Raw genomic sequence first — 14,133 nt, 5'->3', positions numbered from 1 at the left:
CCAAATCATATTATCGGGAAAAGAAAAAAAAACGTATCATCCCAAAAAACGTATTATGCAGAATCGTATCAACGAGGTTCCTCTGTAGATCTGTGTCGATTCAGCACCAGTCGTTGCCAGCCCCAGCTGCTCCTTTCAGTCTCTCTGCATTGTCGCGCCAAGGTAGTTGCAGCGGCCTTAATTGATGCCCGCTTGATGCCCCCTGCAGAGCTGCCATTGTGCAACTCGGCAACGAGAAAACAGGACGATGGTCGGTGTGGTCACTGGCATGGTATGCAGTATGCAGGGCTCGGCAAACGTTTCAGCACAGTGAGCACAGGCATTTGTGGTTTCGTTTTCCCGCTTCCATCATAGTGCACCATGACTGATAGGTGCCCGATGCTTCGCACCACGTTTCAAAACCGAAACAATTACTAGGTGCGCAGAATAACGTACCGTAAAATGGCATGTGGTCACTGCATGGTAACGTACCGTGGTCACTGGCATGGTATGCAGTATGCAGGGCTCGGCAAACGTTTCAGCACAGCGGGCACAGGCATTTGTGGATTCGTTTTCCCGCTTCCATCGTAGTGCACGATGACGATAGGTGCCCGATGCTTCGCACCACGTTTCAAAACCGAAACAATTACAGTAAAAGCTCGATAATATGAATCTCACGGGGTCATGAAAAATATTCGTAGTAGCCGAAATTCGTATCATCGAAACACAATTAAAACTACTGTCGAATCTCGATAATTCGAACTCAAAGGGGCCCGAAAATTTGTTCGAATTAAAAGGACGTATTTTTGAAGTATTCGTGCACCATAGCACGATGCACGAATGGTGCGAGTCGTGAAATATCGCGGCGCGCAAGCGCATAGCAAGCGCGGGCCACGAAACTGCCCACGCCGGCTAACGGTCGCTTCCCGATAACGACAGAAAACGAAGCTTCAGGGTGCGAGCGGGCGGCGCCGGCACACGGGTGCGCGCGGAGACCGTCGAAGGTGAGGGAGGAGGGCGGCAGGGAAGCGGATTTGGCCGCATCAACTCCGCCGCTTCGGTGGCTCCCCTCGCCCTCCCTCTCAACTCCCTCATAGTTCTCTCACCTTCGACTCCGTGCACACATCTCCGTGCGCGCCCGCCGCCGTGCTGGCGCCAGCTTATTTTAGCCGCCCCCTGAAGTTTCGTTTTCTGCCGTTATCGGGAAGCGAGCGTTTGCGGGCGTGGCAGTTTCGTTGGCCCGACTGTGCCTCCGCCGCTGCTTCCCTCTGCGCTGCTGCCGCAGCGTGCAAGGTCAACATGTGACTAGAAAATAGAGGAGAAGGGTTCACTGCCATTTTATCCGCGTGGCTGAGACGTCGGGACTAGTGTGTGCTAGAATACGGTTGTCTAGAACACTCTAGTCGTCACGTACTCGCTTGTTCCGGCGCGATGCAGAAACGGCGACCTTGTAATTTGAGAGAGAAGGAAATTTCCGCCGCGGGTTCTTTCCCCCCCCCCCCCCCCGGAAATTCGTATTAGCCGTGATCGTATCATCGAGCTTTTACTGTACTAGGTGCACAGAATAACGTACCGTAAAATACCGATCAAACTCCCCCACCCGTGCAAGCGCGCCCCCCTCCCATAATCTGAGAATTTCGAGTTATCATGCACTACCGAACAAGCGCCCCCCCTCCCCAATTCTCTCTCGACTCGTCCCAGAACTTTCGAAACCGAAACCGTGCCAGAAACCGTGCTTCTGGCTACGTTCTTGTCTAATCCAAAATCCTATCCAAGAACGGGCCACCTACATTGACGCTGGCAACCTTGACACTGGCGACGCTCGCCATTTTATCGTTGTTTTACAGTGCCAAATGTAGCTGTGACTTCGTGACATGCATTCATACACAGTGAAAAAGGAAATCGAAGTCGTGGAATGGCATCACCACAACGGAAACAATGTGCACGCGACAGCTCGCCACTTCAGTCTAGATAGAAAGAGGATCCGTGAGTGGGATAAGTATGAGACTTTGCTGCAGCAGAACTTTGGCAAGGCCAAGCTTCGGCGGAAGTTGAGCAATGGAGGACCGGTGTTCAGCGAAGAAGTGGATGACGCTCTTTTTTAATTTCTCGAGTGAGAAAGAAGCGCAGGGTGTGCTGTAAGTAACCGACTGCTTTCTGAAGAAGCTGTTAAAATAGTGCACAGCTATTGGGAAATTTTCTTGTGTCCAGCCAATACATCAAGAGATGGAAACAGCGATTCGGCATTACAATGCGCCATGCCACCAACGAAAGCTAGAAGACACCTGAAGATTTCACGGAGGCAGCAAAGGCTTTTCGATCTGCCGTGAACGCTCTCCGGATATGCCACGAGTACACCTTCTTCAACATGTCAAATATGGACCAGACGATGGTCAGAATGGACTCTCCGGCAAACAGGACGAACAATGTGGTCGGCGAGAGCACTGTGCAAATAGCGAACACTGGTTGCCCCCGGAGGGGCTTCACGGTTGCATTGGCAGCATGCGCAAGTGGACACAAGCTCCCAGCTTTTGTAATTCTTAAGGAGCCGAGCGGAAGAATTCCACCCAAGGCGTTCATGAGTCTTCGCATACCAGGTGAGTGATGACTGTTGTGCACCAAGTTCTTTTTTGCTTGCTTTCAAAGCGGAGAGTAACGATAATGGAGATGCTCGATCACAGTGATTTCCGCTAACTTATTTTTCTTTTTGTAGCAAATGTCCACGTCACCGCATCAAAAAATCAATGGATGACATCGGACAAGCTGCAGGAGTGGCTGACCATGGTGTGGGGGCCGAACAGAGATGACGTGCGGCGACTACTTGTGCTCGATCAGGCACCCATCCACAAAACGCAGGCAACAAAGGATGCCTTAGAGCAGCGCGACACAGACGTCGTGTACGTGCCTGCAGAGTGCACAAGCCTACTGCAGCCAGCTGACGTGTTCTGGAATAGGCCATTTAAGGCCAACCTTCGCCGTACGTGGGAAAGGTTCATTAGAAAAGAGGAAAGAACGCCGAAAGGCAATTTAAGGAAGACGTCGCGACAGGATGCCCTTGACTTTGTGTCAGAGGCATGGGCCGCTGTCACGGAAGAGACAGTCGCGCGCTCCTTCAAAGGGTGCGGCATTGCTAATGCGCTCGACGGTGCCGAGCATGACCAGCTTTGTGACATCGGCGCCGTGGCCCCAGAACTTCGCAAGGGCTTGCAGACAAAGTGCCTTGGCCTCGTTTTCAGATCAGACCCTGAAGACTCATTTGACGGCTTCGAAAGCGATTAAATGAATGAATAATAAAGCGTTTTAATTCTAGTGAACTTTGTGTGTGTCTTCCTTTTCTTTCGGTTCCGTTTTTTTTTTCTTCGACTATGCACTTTTTTTCTGTGGGGGGGGGGGGGGGGGGTAGCATTTTTGGCCGCCATCTTGAATTTTGTGGCAGTACCGAACAAGGGCCCCCTCCCCAACATTCCCTGCATTATCCTCACTACGAGGGGGGGGTGCTTGATCGGTATTTTACGGTAGATGGTTTTGGTGCTAAAATATAATATACAAGACGGAGAATTTGTTCGTAAAAAATTGCGAAACGAAGCTCGTGTATGCAGCTTTTTGCAGTAAATGCTTCAGGCTTCACTTCAGTGTTTTACACATAGTTACGTGGTGAAGCAAGTGTCTTGCTTCCCCCTTAAGGTTAATGAAAATGAAGTTTTCTGGTACCATTTTGTTCAGCTTAGTTCGGTGTTGTGTGCAGGGGCGGCATGGTGCGGGGGGTAGCATGCAGGGGGGGGTAGCATTTTTGGCCGCCATCTTGAATTTTGTGGCAGTACCGAACAAGGGCCCCCTCCCCAACATTCCCTGCATTATCCTCACGTCGAGGGGGGGTGCTTGATCGGTATTTTACGGTAGATGGTTTTGGTGCTCAAATATAATCTACGAGACGGAGAATTTGTTCGTAAAAAATTGAGAAACGAAGCTCGTGTATGCAGCTTTTTGCAGTAAATGCTTCAGGCTTCACTTCAGTGTTTTACACATACTTCAGTTACGGGGTGAAGCAAGTGTCTTGCTTCCCCTTAAGGTTAATGAAAATGAAGTTTTCAGGTATCATTTTGTTCAGCTTAGTTCGGTGTTGTGTGCAGGGGCGGCATGGTGCAGACGGCTGAGCAGTACGAGTTTGTCCACCGGACACTCTGCCTCTTTGAACGTGAGCTGCCTCACAGGGATGCCCGTTGAGACACTCTTTGGCAGGTACAGTTGGAATTACGATGAGTTGCCACAGTTTTTTGCACTCGGCACAACGAGAACACGCGGGGAAGGCACACTGCCGTCAGCCATGGAAGGCACAAGTGAGAGACATTGGTCACCCTCGCCTGGAAACTCGTGCGTCGTCTGCTTACCAGTGTGATGTGGAGATCTTGTACGGCGGGCAGAAGTGCAGTGTCATTCGAAGCTTCGTTGTGAAGCCCAGCTTGCAGCATCCCAGACCCGCCAATCGGGCTTTTGGACAGTCTCTTGCTCCTCTCGGGGCTCCACTGCATCATGCACTCGGCTCTTGTCGAATGCGCCTTTTAGCCACTTCAGCCACATCCCCCATTATGCCAATTGTTTCTTTTTTTTTTACTCTTTATTCCTCGCGAATGTGTGTGTGCTTTCTCTCTTATCGAATGTGTGAAACTGTTGGCACAAAGAACTTTTCTGGCTGTGCTGGTGTCATAAGCGTGGTGGTATGGTGGTGTGCAAAGGACACAAGTGATATTCAGGTGGATGTTATGGGGCGTAACTGTTAACGATTCTGGTGACCTCTCCACTAGGGTGACGGAAGTCACTAAGGGCTTTTCAGTGCTAGCAAGACGTGCATGCTTCATCGGAGTTAGCTGTTCATCAGTTGTTACTGGCACGTTGTTCAGCGTGTGGCAATTTGTGTTGCCAGAATGCGTGCCGCTGTTGTTCAAAGAAAGTGAACAGTGCAGAACCGCAAGAGACAGGAAAAGAAGGTGCAACAAGCATCAACTTGCAAAAATATTGAGAGCAGCCACTCATTATTTTTTTCACGCTGTACATTTTTGAATACACAAGTCCTGTCTTTTTCTCTTTCTATGAGCCTTGTTTGAAGTACATGTGCGCCTTGTGTGATAGTGAAATCTTCACCTGAAGAGCATTCAGATTCGGCAGGCTGTATCAGCACCGAGACATGCACATACCTGTGCAGGTCTGCTTGCGTGGCATTGTTGTTGTTATTGCTAAACTGTTGCTTCTGTGAAACAACCAGCAAAAAAGCTGCACGTCTTCAACACTGATTATTCTAACCACAACTTCACCACAGTTTGTCAGTATTCTCACTCTTCACCTTCTTACGCGTGCCTGTCACATTTGTTGCGCACAGCTGGCCTTTCATTTTCTTTCCCCACATAATGCTAGCGATGAAGTGCCATTTTATGAATTTTCAATCCTAGATTTCACAGAACCAGCACAATCTTTCTCACGAACAGTATTGCCCAACTTTTTTTTTCTTTTTTTATGACGTTTATTGCACATAACTTTTCGAAACTGTGTTTTCTGTTTGCTTCAATATTTTTTTATTTTCAATGTTGATTGGTCATAACTGTCACAAACCAGACAGGTGCAAGGCACTTTGACGTACAGTGTAGTCCACTGTTAAAGGGAACGCATGAATCTTGGAAATGAACTTGCCTTTGTAGAGCTTGGCTTTGAAGCAGACGGCTTGCACAAGGTGTCCCTGGTTTCTTTATGTAGTGGATCAGCATTGGGATTGTATTCTGGCCTGATCACTTTTGGTGATATCACTGAGCAGACTAGGCCGGCGGGCAGAATGCTCATTATTCCAGGGATGCCTTGCACTAGGCACTAAGTCACGCAAATGTAAAAGCATGCCCAAAAGTGATTGACCGAGAACACAGCTCTTGTTTCATCGCCACGCATAGCTTAAATGCGCCCAAAGTGTCCACAAACACTCTCACATTCTATTTAACAGAGGCCTGCACTGTACCACGTAACAAACAATGCACCTGAAAATGTTTTCAAAGTTTACCAGAGGGATCTGGAAAATGGAGACTTGTTACAAAAGCACAGCCTCAACTTAGTGCTAGCATTCCAGCAAAAAGAATTTTTGTTTACATTAAATTGGCAGTGTCTATATGGGCTTATTTAAAATATGCTAAGGAATTGACTCAAATGGCAGTGGTGGCCTGCGTTTTCATTCCAACTTTAAGTGAACATATTGCATTTAACGGCACATTGTTGTTCAGATTGTGCAGCACGATCTCACATTTTGGTTTACATTGCTCGATAAACCCCTTGGTATCTTTGCTTGCATCGTTAGTCCAGAGAAAAAATAATAACAATCAAGGAAGTGGGCTGCTGTGGTGAACTGGGCTGGTTGTGCTACCCACAGTCTGCACAAATCGGGCAAACAAATTCCAAGTGTTTGGTTGAGCAATGCAGAACTAAAAAGGCAATCTTGTTGAGAAATTTCAGCAAAAGCAAAGCAGCAGTAAGCAGAAATTCTTTGATGTTGCTAAAATAAAAATACAGGTCACTGCATTTATTAGCTCTGACCAAGGATTAATTAGAAATATAAATTCACTTATAAGCATGGCTGCAGTGGCCTTGACAGAAGCAGTTCAGGACCGAATTTTGGTGTCAGGCTAGAGACTCCCGTCTCGCTCTTTTTCAGTTCTTGAAATAAATATTTACAGCTGCAGAAAGAAATGGCTTTGAGCATGTACCTGCTTAAAGTACAATGCCTGTGATGGATGCCCCGATTCACATCAGAAGTTCAGAAGCTGCTGGGTTGGCCAAGTTCTGCTTCGGTTTGCGTGTCCACTTCCTGGTTATATTGTCTTGCATTGACACAACATATTGTTTTGAAATTTGTACAGAAGTGTTGTTCTTTCTTTACCAGTATTTCTTTGTTGGCACAATCGCTTGGTTATAAGCCCCCATTTTGCATGCAAGGCACTTATCAGAATCGCCATTAATCATGCACATGCACATATTGGCATGATCATTATCATCAGTTGGGTGCGAAAGAAATTACTGTTCATTTTGACGAGCTGTTATATGCGTTCTTTGCCAGGATCGTAACGTCGAGACACATTCTCAGGTTTCTGCTCAGAATCTGGGTCTAGTTTTATACAATTTTGTGCAGGAAAGTGCGGCTTACTTCTCGATTTCAATTATGAGTATTGATTCTGTGCACTGTTTCACATATTAACAAGTGCACTTTCGTTTATACAGGGCAGTCTTTTTATATTTACGTATGGTACTGATTTACAAGTGATTCATTGCCATTTATTTTCAAATGAGTATAACTTATCAGAACAAAGGAAGTAACAGGGTTGGCTTAGTGAGGATGCCGTAATAGAAAGCAGGGTAGAAGATAAAAAATAGCTTTGAGGTAGAACTTAGTTTTGAGGATTTAACCTATTATCATTCAGTTGGTGTGCTTCATTTCGAATGTTCTTGTTTTAAGCAACCATTGCTACATCTGCTTATTACCTAGTACGCATAGACACAGCATTAAGCGAAAATTCTCTCAAATCTTGTCAGTGTTCATACTTGTACTGTCGACTTTACTACGGTTCAGCTCTTGCACTGATGGCCAGTCCTTTATGATGCACACATATTAGAAACGTATGGCCAGTTGGGCTTTGCCCCCCCCCCCCTTTCTCTTTCTTTGTCTTTTTTTCAAGTTCTGCATAGTAAACTGTCAAGAGTTAACAAGAGGACATCCCTTGTATCACTCCCTCATTTTGTTTGGCATTTGGCAGACAATGCTGTGCCTGTGCATTTCACTCAGTAAACTACTGAAGCACATCTTCATAAAAGTTGAGCAAGTGTTTTTCTGACCATTCACACACATCTTGTTCGTCGTCCCGCTCTCCATTTCAATTGTACTTTTTTTCAGTGCATGATGTTCTCTTTATTCCTGTCTGTTGTACGTCTGTAAGGTTTTTCTGTAATCAAACTTGCAAGTATTTTGCGCCTCTTTTGGCGCATGCATAACACCACGCAAAAACTGCTTCCAAAGGGATATCAGCAGTGGATGTTCTACAAGTGAGCAAACGTGCGTGCTTGAAATTGAGTGATGCATGTTTTTCCAAGCTTCATCAGAAAGGCCTTGGTGTTTCCTCGTGTTCCGCCTGAACAAAACAAGCTGCTTCCGTTCAGATGTTACAGGATTTCGATGAGAGCATTGCCTCAAAATGATGTCGGTATGTTGGAGAGTGAAATGGCTAAAATGTTCTTCATATGCCAGAAATGTTATTCATACACCAGAGTTTACTGTTATGCAATCACTTTCAAGCAACGGAAACTCTCTCATCTTTTAGTACATTGTGTAGTAGCTGTACTAAAGAGATGTGTAGTAGTTCCATGAATGTAGTTGCATTTGTTTACATTCGTGCATGGCGGCCAGTCTCAAACCCTTTGAGAAGCCTGTTTGTATGTTGAGCACAACTGACATGCCCAACAGCTCTATTTCACCAGCTCTGTGCACTGCAGTGGAAATTGCAGGTTGTATCAGCCAGCAGTGAGCAACGTCTTATCACTAATCATCCAGCTTGTAACACTAGTTGAATGGAATAAGTACAAATAGATTAATGACGCGTGATGGCCAAGCTCCCTTTTCTCCTGACGCAAGTGGTTTCTTTTCGCTCCTGCTCACCCATTGTGAACCATACCCAAACATGGTGAACAGCGCACATGACAGAAGAGATACAAACAGGACAGCGCATCTGACCTGTTCTCTCTTGCACGAAGAACAACTAACCCAAGCTTTGAACTATTATGGGAACTGTAGCATTCACTTTACCGCACAGAGTAGGTGAGGTAGTATTTGCACCTACCACCTCTGTCATTCGGGCAAATTTATTGTTACTTTAGGCAGGTACACTTGGTGTGGCTGTCATTTGGAGGCCGTCTCACGAGAAAATGACGCCTCATCTTCTGCTGGGTGAGCTAAAAAATGAGTGCATTTGGTGAAACCACTTCACTTAGCCCAGCTCCCTTAAAGTGTATATAGTCTTGACAGTAACAGTTCTAAGAGTAACAAACCAAAGCTGCGAAGAATGAATATCCTGATATTTTGGCACAAGTATTATAGTCCAACCCAACACGTTCATTGTCTGGCAGCTTCCATCATCTTGTCATTCTCCTTATTCAAAATGGTGTCACTGTCCAAGTGCTTTGTATCAACACCATTTATGATGTGCTTTTCATTATAAAAAGCAGCATTAATGGCCCCTTGTAATATACTAATAATCATTTTAATTGCTTTTTCTGCCACCCAGTCATCACTACTATGAATTCTGTAAGATATTTTATTTTGCCATGTAGCATTTGGCCATCAGAATGGCACTCATTGAAGCAAAGTGCTCGAAGTGACAAGTAATTTGTTAGTATGACTGGAGTCATCGCATGACTCGTGTCTATAAAGGAATGGGTGAAAGGCTGGCCGCCTCTGTCTTGGTTCTTTATTTTTTTCTAATCATTCATTAATTTTTACGCTTAACCAATGCCATGCTGTTTAAGCGTCCATGACTGAATGTTGGTTCAGATAGCTTCTCAGTGTTGTCAAAAATGTTGTGACTGGGAGCTATTTTCCTTTCTGCCAGTGCCGTTTATTCGCATTTTACTCTTGTGTGTGTCATTTGTATCCCTGAAAGTGTGCTGGTATCGAGTGTCTTGGGTAGACGAACTTGGTCGATTGACAAAAGGGACACCTGCTGTTAAACGGTTTGTATTGCACGACTGGGATACGGAGATACTTAAATGTATATGTCAAAGGGAGAAAAGCTCGACTGGAAGTGCATCTTGAATTTGTTGCATTTACAGTGTTACAGAATGAATGATGTGTCAGCTCATTGATGCCAGCGCATTGAGCACTTTCCAGGGGCTGTCATTTGCCACCTCACATAATGCTTGAAAAGAAAGCTCGCATCGTTGTCAACCTGATTGTTGACATTGTCGTTGAGACATTCTGTCACTGCTCCCGAGAGTCAATTTTTGAAGCCTTTGGAGTCACGTTTGATGTGACGTGTGTGTGTGACGTTTGTGCAGACACATTTCTTGCCGAACGCTTGTTTCTCAAAACCTTCCAAGTACAAAAGAAACCTCTGTTAATGGAATGAAGAGGTTTAAGAGATGCTGTTTTATCAATATCCCTGATGGTCCTGGTTGTATAACCTTCCCTCAATCTGTTCAGGTTAAGCTCATCAGAAGGCAGTGTTTGCATTCATGCATCACCGAGGTGCTGAACATTCCAGCAAGCAGGTCTTTGCCTCTCCAGTATGAATGCAAAATGGCAGATTATTGGAGCGACCAAAAATGTAACACCCTTAAGCTACACTGAAGGCTAAGCTTGCTTGGTGGATTATAAGTCTGTACATACTAACACGCCAGTGTTACATGAACGAATGCTTAATTTTTCACAGGTCCCCACACTGGCTCCTTCATAGATTTTGGCAGCATCTGCTTGAGGGTTGTTAATTATTTATTATTAGAATATCTTACATTGTATAGAAAATTAGAGAAAAGAAAATAGGCACAATAGTTAAGCGGAAACCCGCTACGTGGAGAGAAGTATTTAAACAGAAAATTAGACATTCACCCAATCGTAGCAACTGCTATGATTGGGTGTATGTCTCATTTTTCATTTAAAAGTAAATAGGGCACCTTTTGTGGGCTCTTCTTGCATAAAAAGAATCGAAACGCATGTTTTTAATGTGATATCACAAATACAGCAGTATGTACCCAGGAAAGTTTACCCCTGTATTTTCTGCTAATAAGCAATTGTTTTATGCAAATAAATGCACAGACATAAAAATAAAGTAATCTACAAGTCTTGTTTGATTCAGTACTTCATTGTACTGTATAATCAATACTAGTATATGGTTGCATGCATTTGTGTTAGCCTAACTGCAAACTGAACAGCAGTTGATAGTGTGGTTAGCGGTCCTTTTAACTGACAGGACAAGAGTAACATTTAAATTCCAAATTTCAAGTAAATTGGTGCTACTGATGATACATTTCTTTGCATTGACTCTTAATTATAGCTTGGTAGTACATTAATTGTTAGGAACATTACCATGCCTGTGAAAGTGTCACCTTGATTGATGCTTTATTATTGTTTCTTTTTGAGAGAATACTACACTTCCTTGGTTCAAGCAGAACTTCTCCTCATAGCTCAGTTTGCACATTTTCTGTCTCTCCTGCCGAGGAGGGGGAGGTTTGCAAGTTTGACTTCTAGCCACATTCCGTTGCGGGTCATGTCAAAAATGGTCATGTGCAGTTGTGCTCAATATGAGCTGCAACACGGTGTGGTTGAAAGGGCTCGAAGACTGCATGGCGGCATCAACATACAAAGAATTGGCTTAATAAATACCAGTAATTGGAACAGTGTCTGGTTCTCCAATGTTTTAAAACGTTGGTGCCACGATGCAGTCTACATGGATTATCTTTTGTCCACATAATGCATTTAAAAATGTATCATTTCAAGAAAAATATACTAGAGTTCATATATACTTCCATATATTTTTCAATGTAGCTGAATTTGATAAAAACATAAATAAAAAAAACAAAGCAGTCGTGAATTAGTCCTCAACGTTGGTGGCAATGCGAGGTTGCACTAGTTTTCAGATTGCTTTCTTTATTTCGAATGGCAGTTATAGGTGTAAATGAACACTCCAATTCTGGTTGCATGAAATTGGTCATGCAAAAACTCGGGACACAAGACTATGTGCCAAACTAGCATTCTTTGAATTGGCAAATCCTAGTGAACTAGGTGAAAGCAACCAACCCAAGTCAGCTGAAACCAAGCGTTGCTGATTACACTGAAAAAATAGATCAGTCTCAACTCCTCCATATAAAGTCCTCAGTGAGTAGTCGCCAAGAGTTGCATGCTGAAAAAAAAATGTGATGACTTTTTTTTAAACATGAGCAAACATGGTCTAAATAAATGTTTTCATTTAAGCTGCTGGAACAATTCATCACATCAGCAAGTGAGCACCCATTGCCCTTGAAATTTATGGCTCATTCACAGCCTTATTTAAAAACACCTTAACGACACATGAAGTTGCATGGTCATTGTATTCATAAAAACACAAATGCCTTAGATTTCATTCCGCAGCGACATTTACATTAGTAGGCTAGAACAAGAGAAAGCTGAGCAAGTGGATTCATAGTACAAAAAGGCAGGTGCACAAAAAGCAGGAAAAATACATTCTTTTGTAGGTGTTTTGTACACTTCATACCATTAATACTACTCACTAAAAAGAAGTCATGTGTTGCATATACACATGCACCTTAACTGAGGCAAGCCGTCTTGCAAGTATTTTTATTTTGTGTAACTGCATATGTGTGCCTTATGTGCTTGTGAGAGGCATAACAAGTCACATTGAAGAGGTATAACAAGCAGACTGTCTGTTGCAATTTGTTGCAATATGATGACGGGGCAGGTTAATTGCTTGAAATTTAGCTAAGTTCTTTAAAGAGGCACTAAAAATCAACACTAAATTAGTTTAATCTTGAAAAGTGTTCTTTCATGACTGTATCTCCATTTCTTTTTTTTTTTTTTTTCTTTTATGGAGAAAAGTTGGTTAATAGTAGAGAACGAGGGGGCAGTTTTACTTCTTGGGTTTCAAACCCGAACCGCTGCACCATTATGTTTGTGCAGGTTTGCATGTCTCAAACAATTTTAGCATTTTATGCAAGAAAGCTGCTGTTATTAAGGAAAAGTTATCAAAACTCAGTAGGTCGATTCTTCAAGACCTTCAGAATGCAGTTTATTCCTTCTTCGTCAATAAACTGGTAGCTATTCACCAGCAGATGCTTTCAGAATTTGTAATGTCAGGAGCAGCCAGTGTGGGAACTTCGAGTGACATTGCCGCTCTCTTGTTCTGAGTCTTTTCTTCTGACTTTACCAAACTTTGTTCATTTTGTGCGCTCTGGAATCGCAGAAGTGTATTTCACTAGTCAAGCCTAAAACTTATTTTTAGTGTCCCTGTGAGGTGCTACAATAGACATGAACACAGTGGCAACCACAGGACTAATCTCTAGTGCAAAGGCCTGAACATACAGGACGAGACAAAGCATTGAGACATTCTGTTGTCACATCTTTGCGCTGGAAATCAATGTACTATGTCGAACCAATTAGCCCATTCTGACAGCCACAGGACAAGCACATAACTTGCAACGGGAGCTTATTTTTACTTTATGTGCGTGCAGTTCTTCTGGTATGTGTATGTGCGTGGCATTTTTCAGGTAAAATTTTACTTGTGAGTGATGTATTTGTCCTGTTGCTCTAATTGTGTTCTGGTCAATTGTTGAACTAGGAGGTACGACAGAAAGATAATTCGAGAAAAGGCATGCTTACTTTGGGTAGGTGCCACAAACATATGTCTTATTGAGCATTATGTACCTCTTGAGGCTTGCACCAACAGAAGCGCAACAGGCATATTACGTTGAAATACTATTCAAGTTGATCAGTGTACAGTGCAATGTGGACATGCCTGTATGTAAATGTAACTGACCTCTGATGCACTCTGAACTGACTGTCAAGGGCTTTGCATTGCTTACTGGGGATGACATCATGACTGCGGTAAACATACGTTTTATCTGTTTCTACAAACTTGCGTTGAATCTGACAAGTTTATCCCCTTCTAGCAGAAGAATTGCAAAAGAAAAAAAAAAACAGGCTTACAAGTCTGGTTAGACTTTGTAACGAAGCTATACGAGCATAGTCTGATAGACCATCTGCTAGGTAGTTGTGCTAGGTTTTCTTTTGTGTGTCGTGTGAAATACACAGTACTGTTTAGGAGCAACGGTTTATCGTGGCATTTGCCTGAGAGAGTTTGAGTGTGTATTGACATGGCTTTCTGCAATTGTGCCACCATAGTACGCTTTGTAGATGCATGTATGTGCATGTTTGTGTTTGGATATGCCAGAGTGAGTGTGCAGGAATGCAAGACTTTATGCTAGTCAGGAGGTCGATAGATACTTGCTTTGTTCTCACGAATCACTGCCCCTTTTCCCTCATTGTCTTATTTTGTGGTCATCAAGGCATTGTTGGCAAAGCACAGCAGTTTTTTGCACTATGGAAAAACAGTTGCTCAAGGAAATAAAATACAAGGTGTTCAAAACAGA

The 14,133-nt window shown here is 43.7% G+C and overlaps 1 protein-coding gene and 1 pseudogene across 1 annotated transcript in view; both read left to right on the top strand.

Moving 5' to 3' along the window:
- Window positions 1–14,133, top strand: part of LOC119450919 (receptor-type tyrosine-protein phosphatase R) — a 126,351-nt gene extending 112,218 nt beyond the window's left edge. Inside the window, exon 13 of the mRNA XM_037714388.2 lies at window positions 4,110–14,133. Coding sequence (XP_037570316.1) covers window positions 4,110–4,203 — 94 coding nt within the window. The 3' untranslated portion in view covers window positions 4,204–14,133. The remainder of the gene's footprint in view (window positions 1–4,109) is intronic.
- LOC119450920 (uncharacterized) lies at window positions 1,698–2,584 on the top strand (annotated as a pseudogene).

Source organism: Dermacentor silvarum, chromosome 4 (assembly GCF_013339745.2).
Source record: "Dermacentor silvarum isolate Dsil-2018 chromosome 4, BIME_Dsil_1.4, whole genome shotgun sequence".
NCBI lineage: Eukaryota > Metazoa > Arthropoda > Arachnida > Ixodida > Ixodidae > Dermacentor > Dermacentor silvarum.
This window is presented reverse-complemented; position numbering and strand designations above follow the sequence as displayed.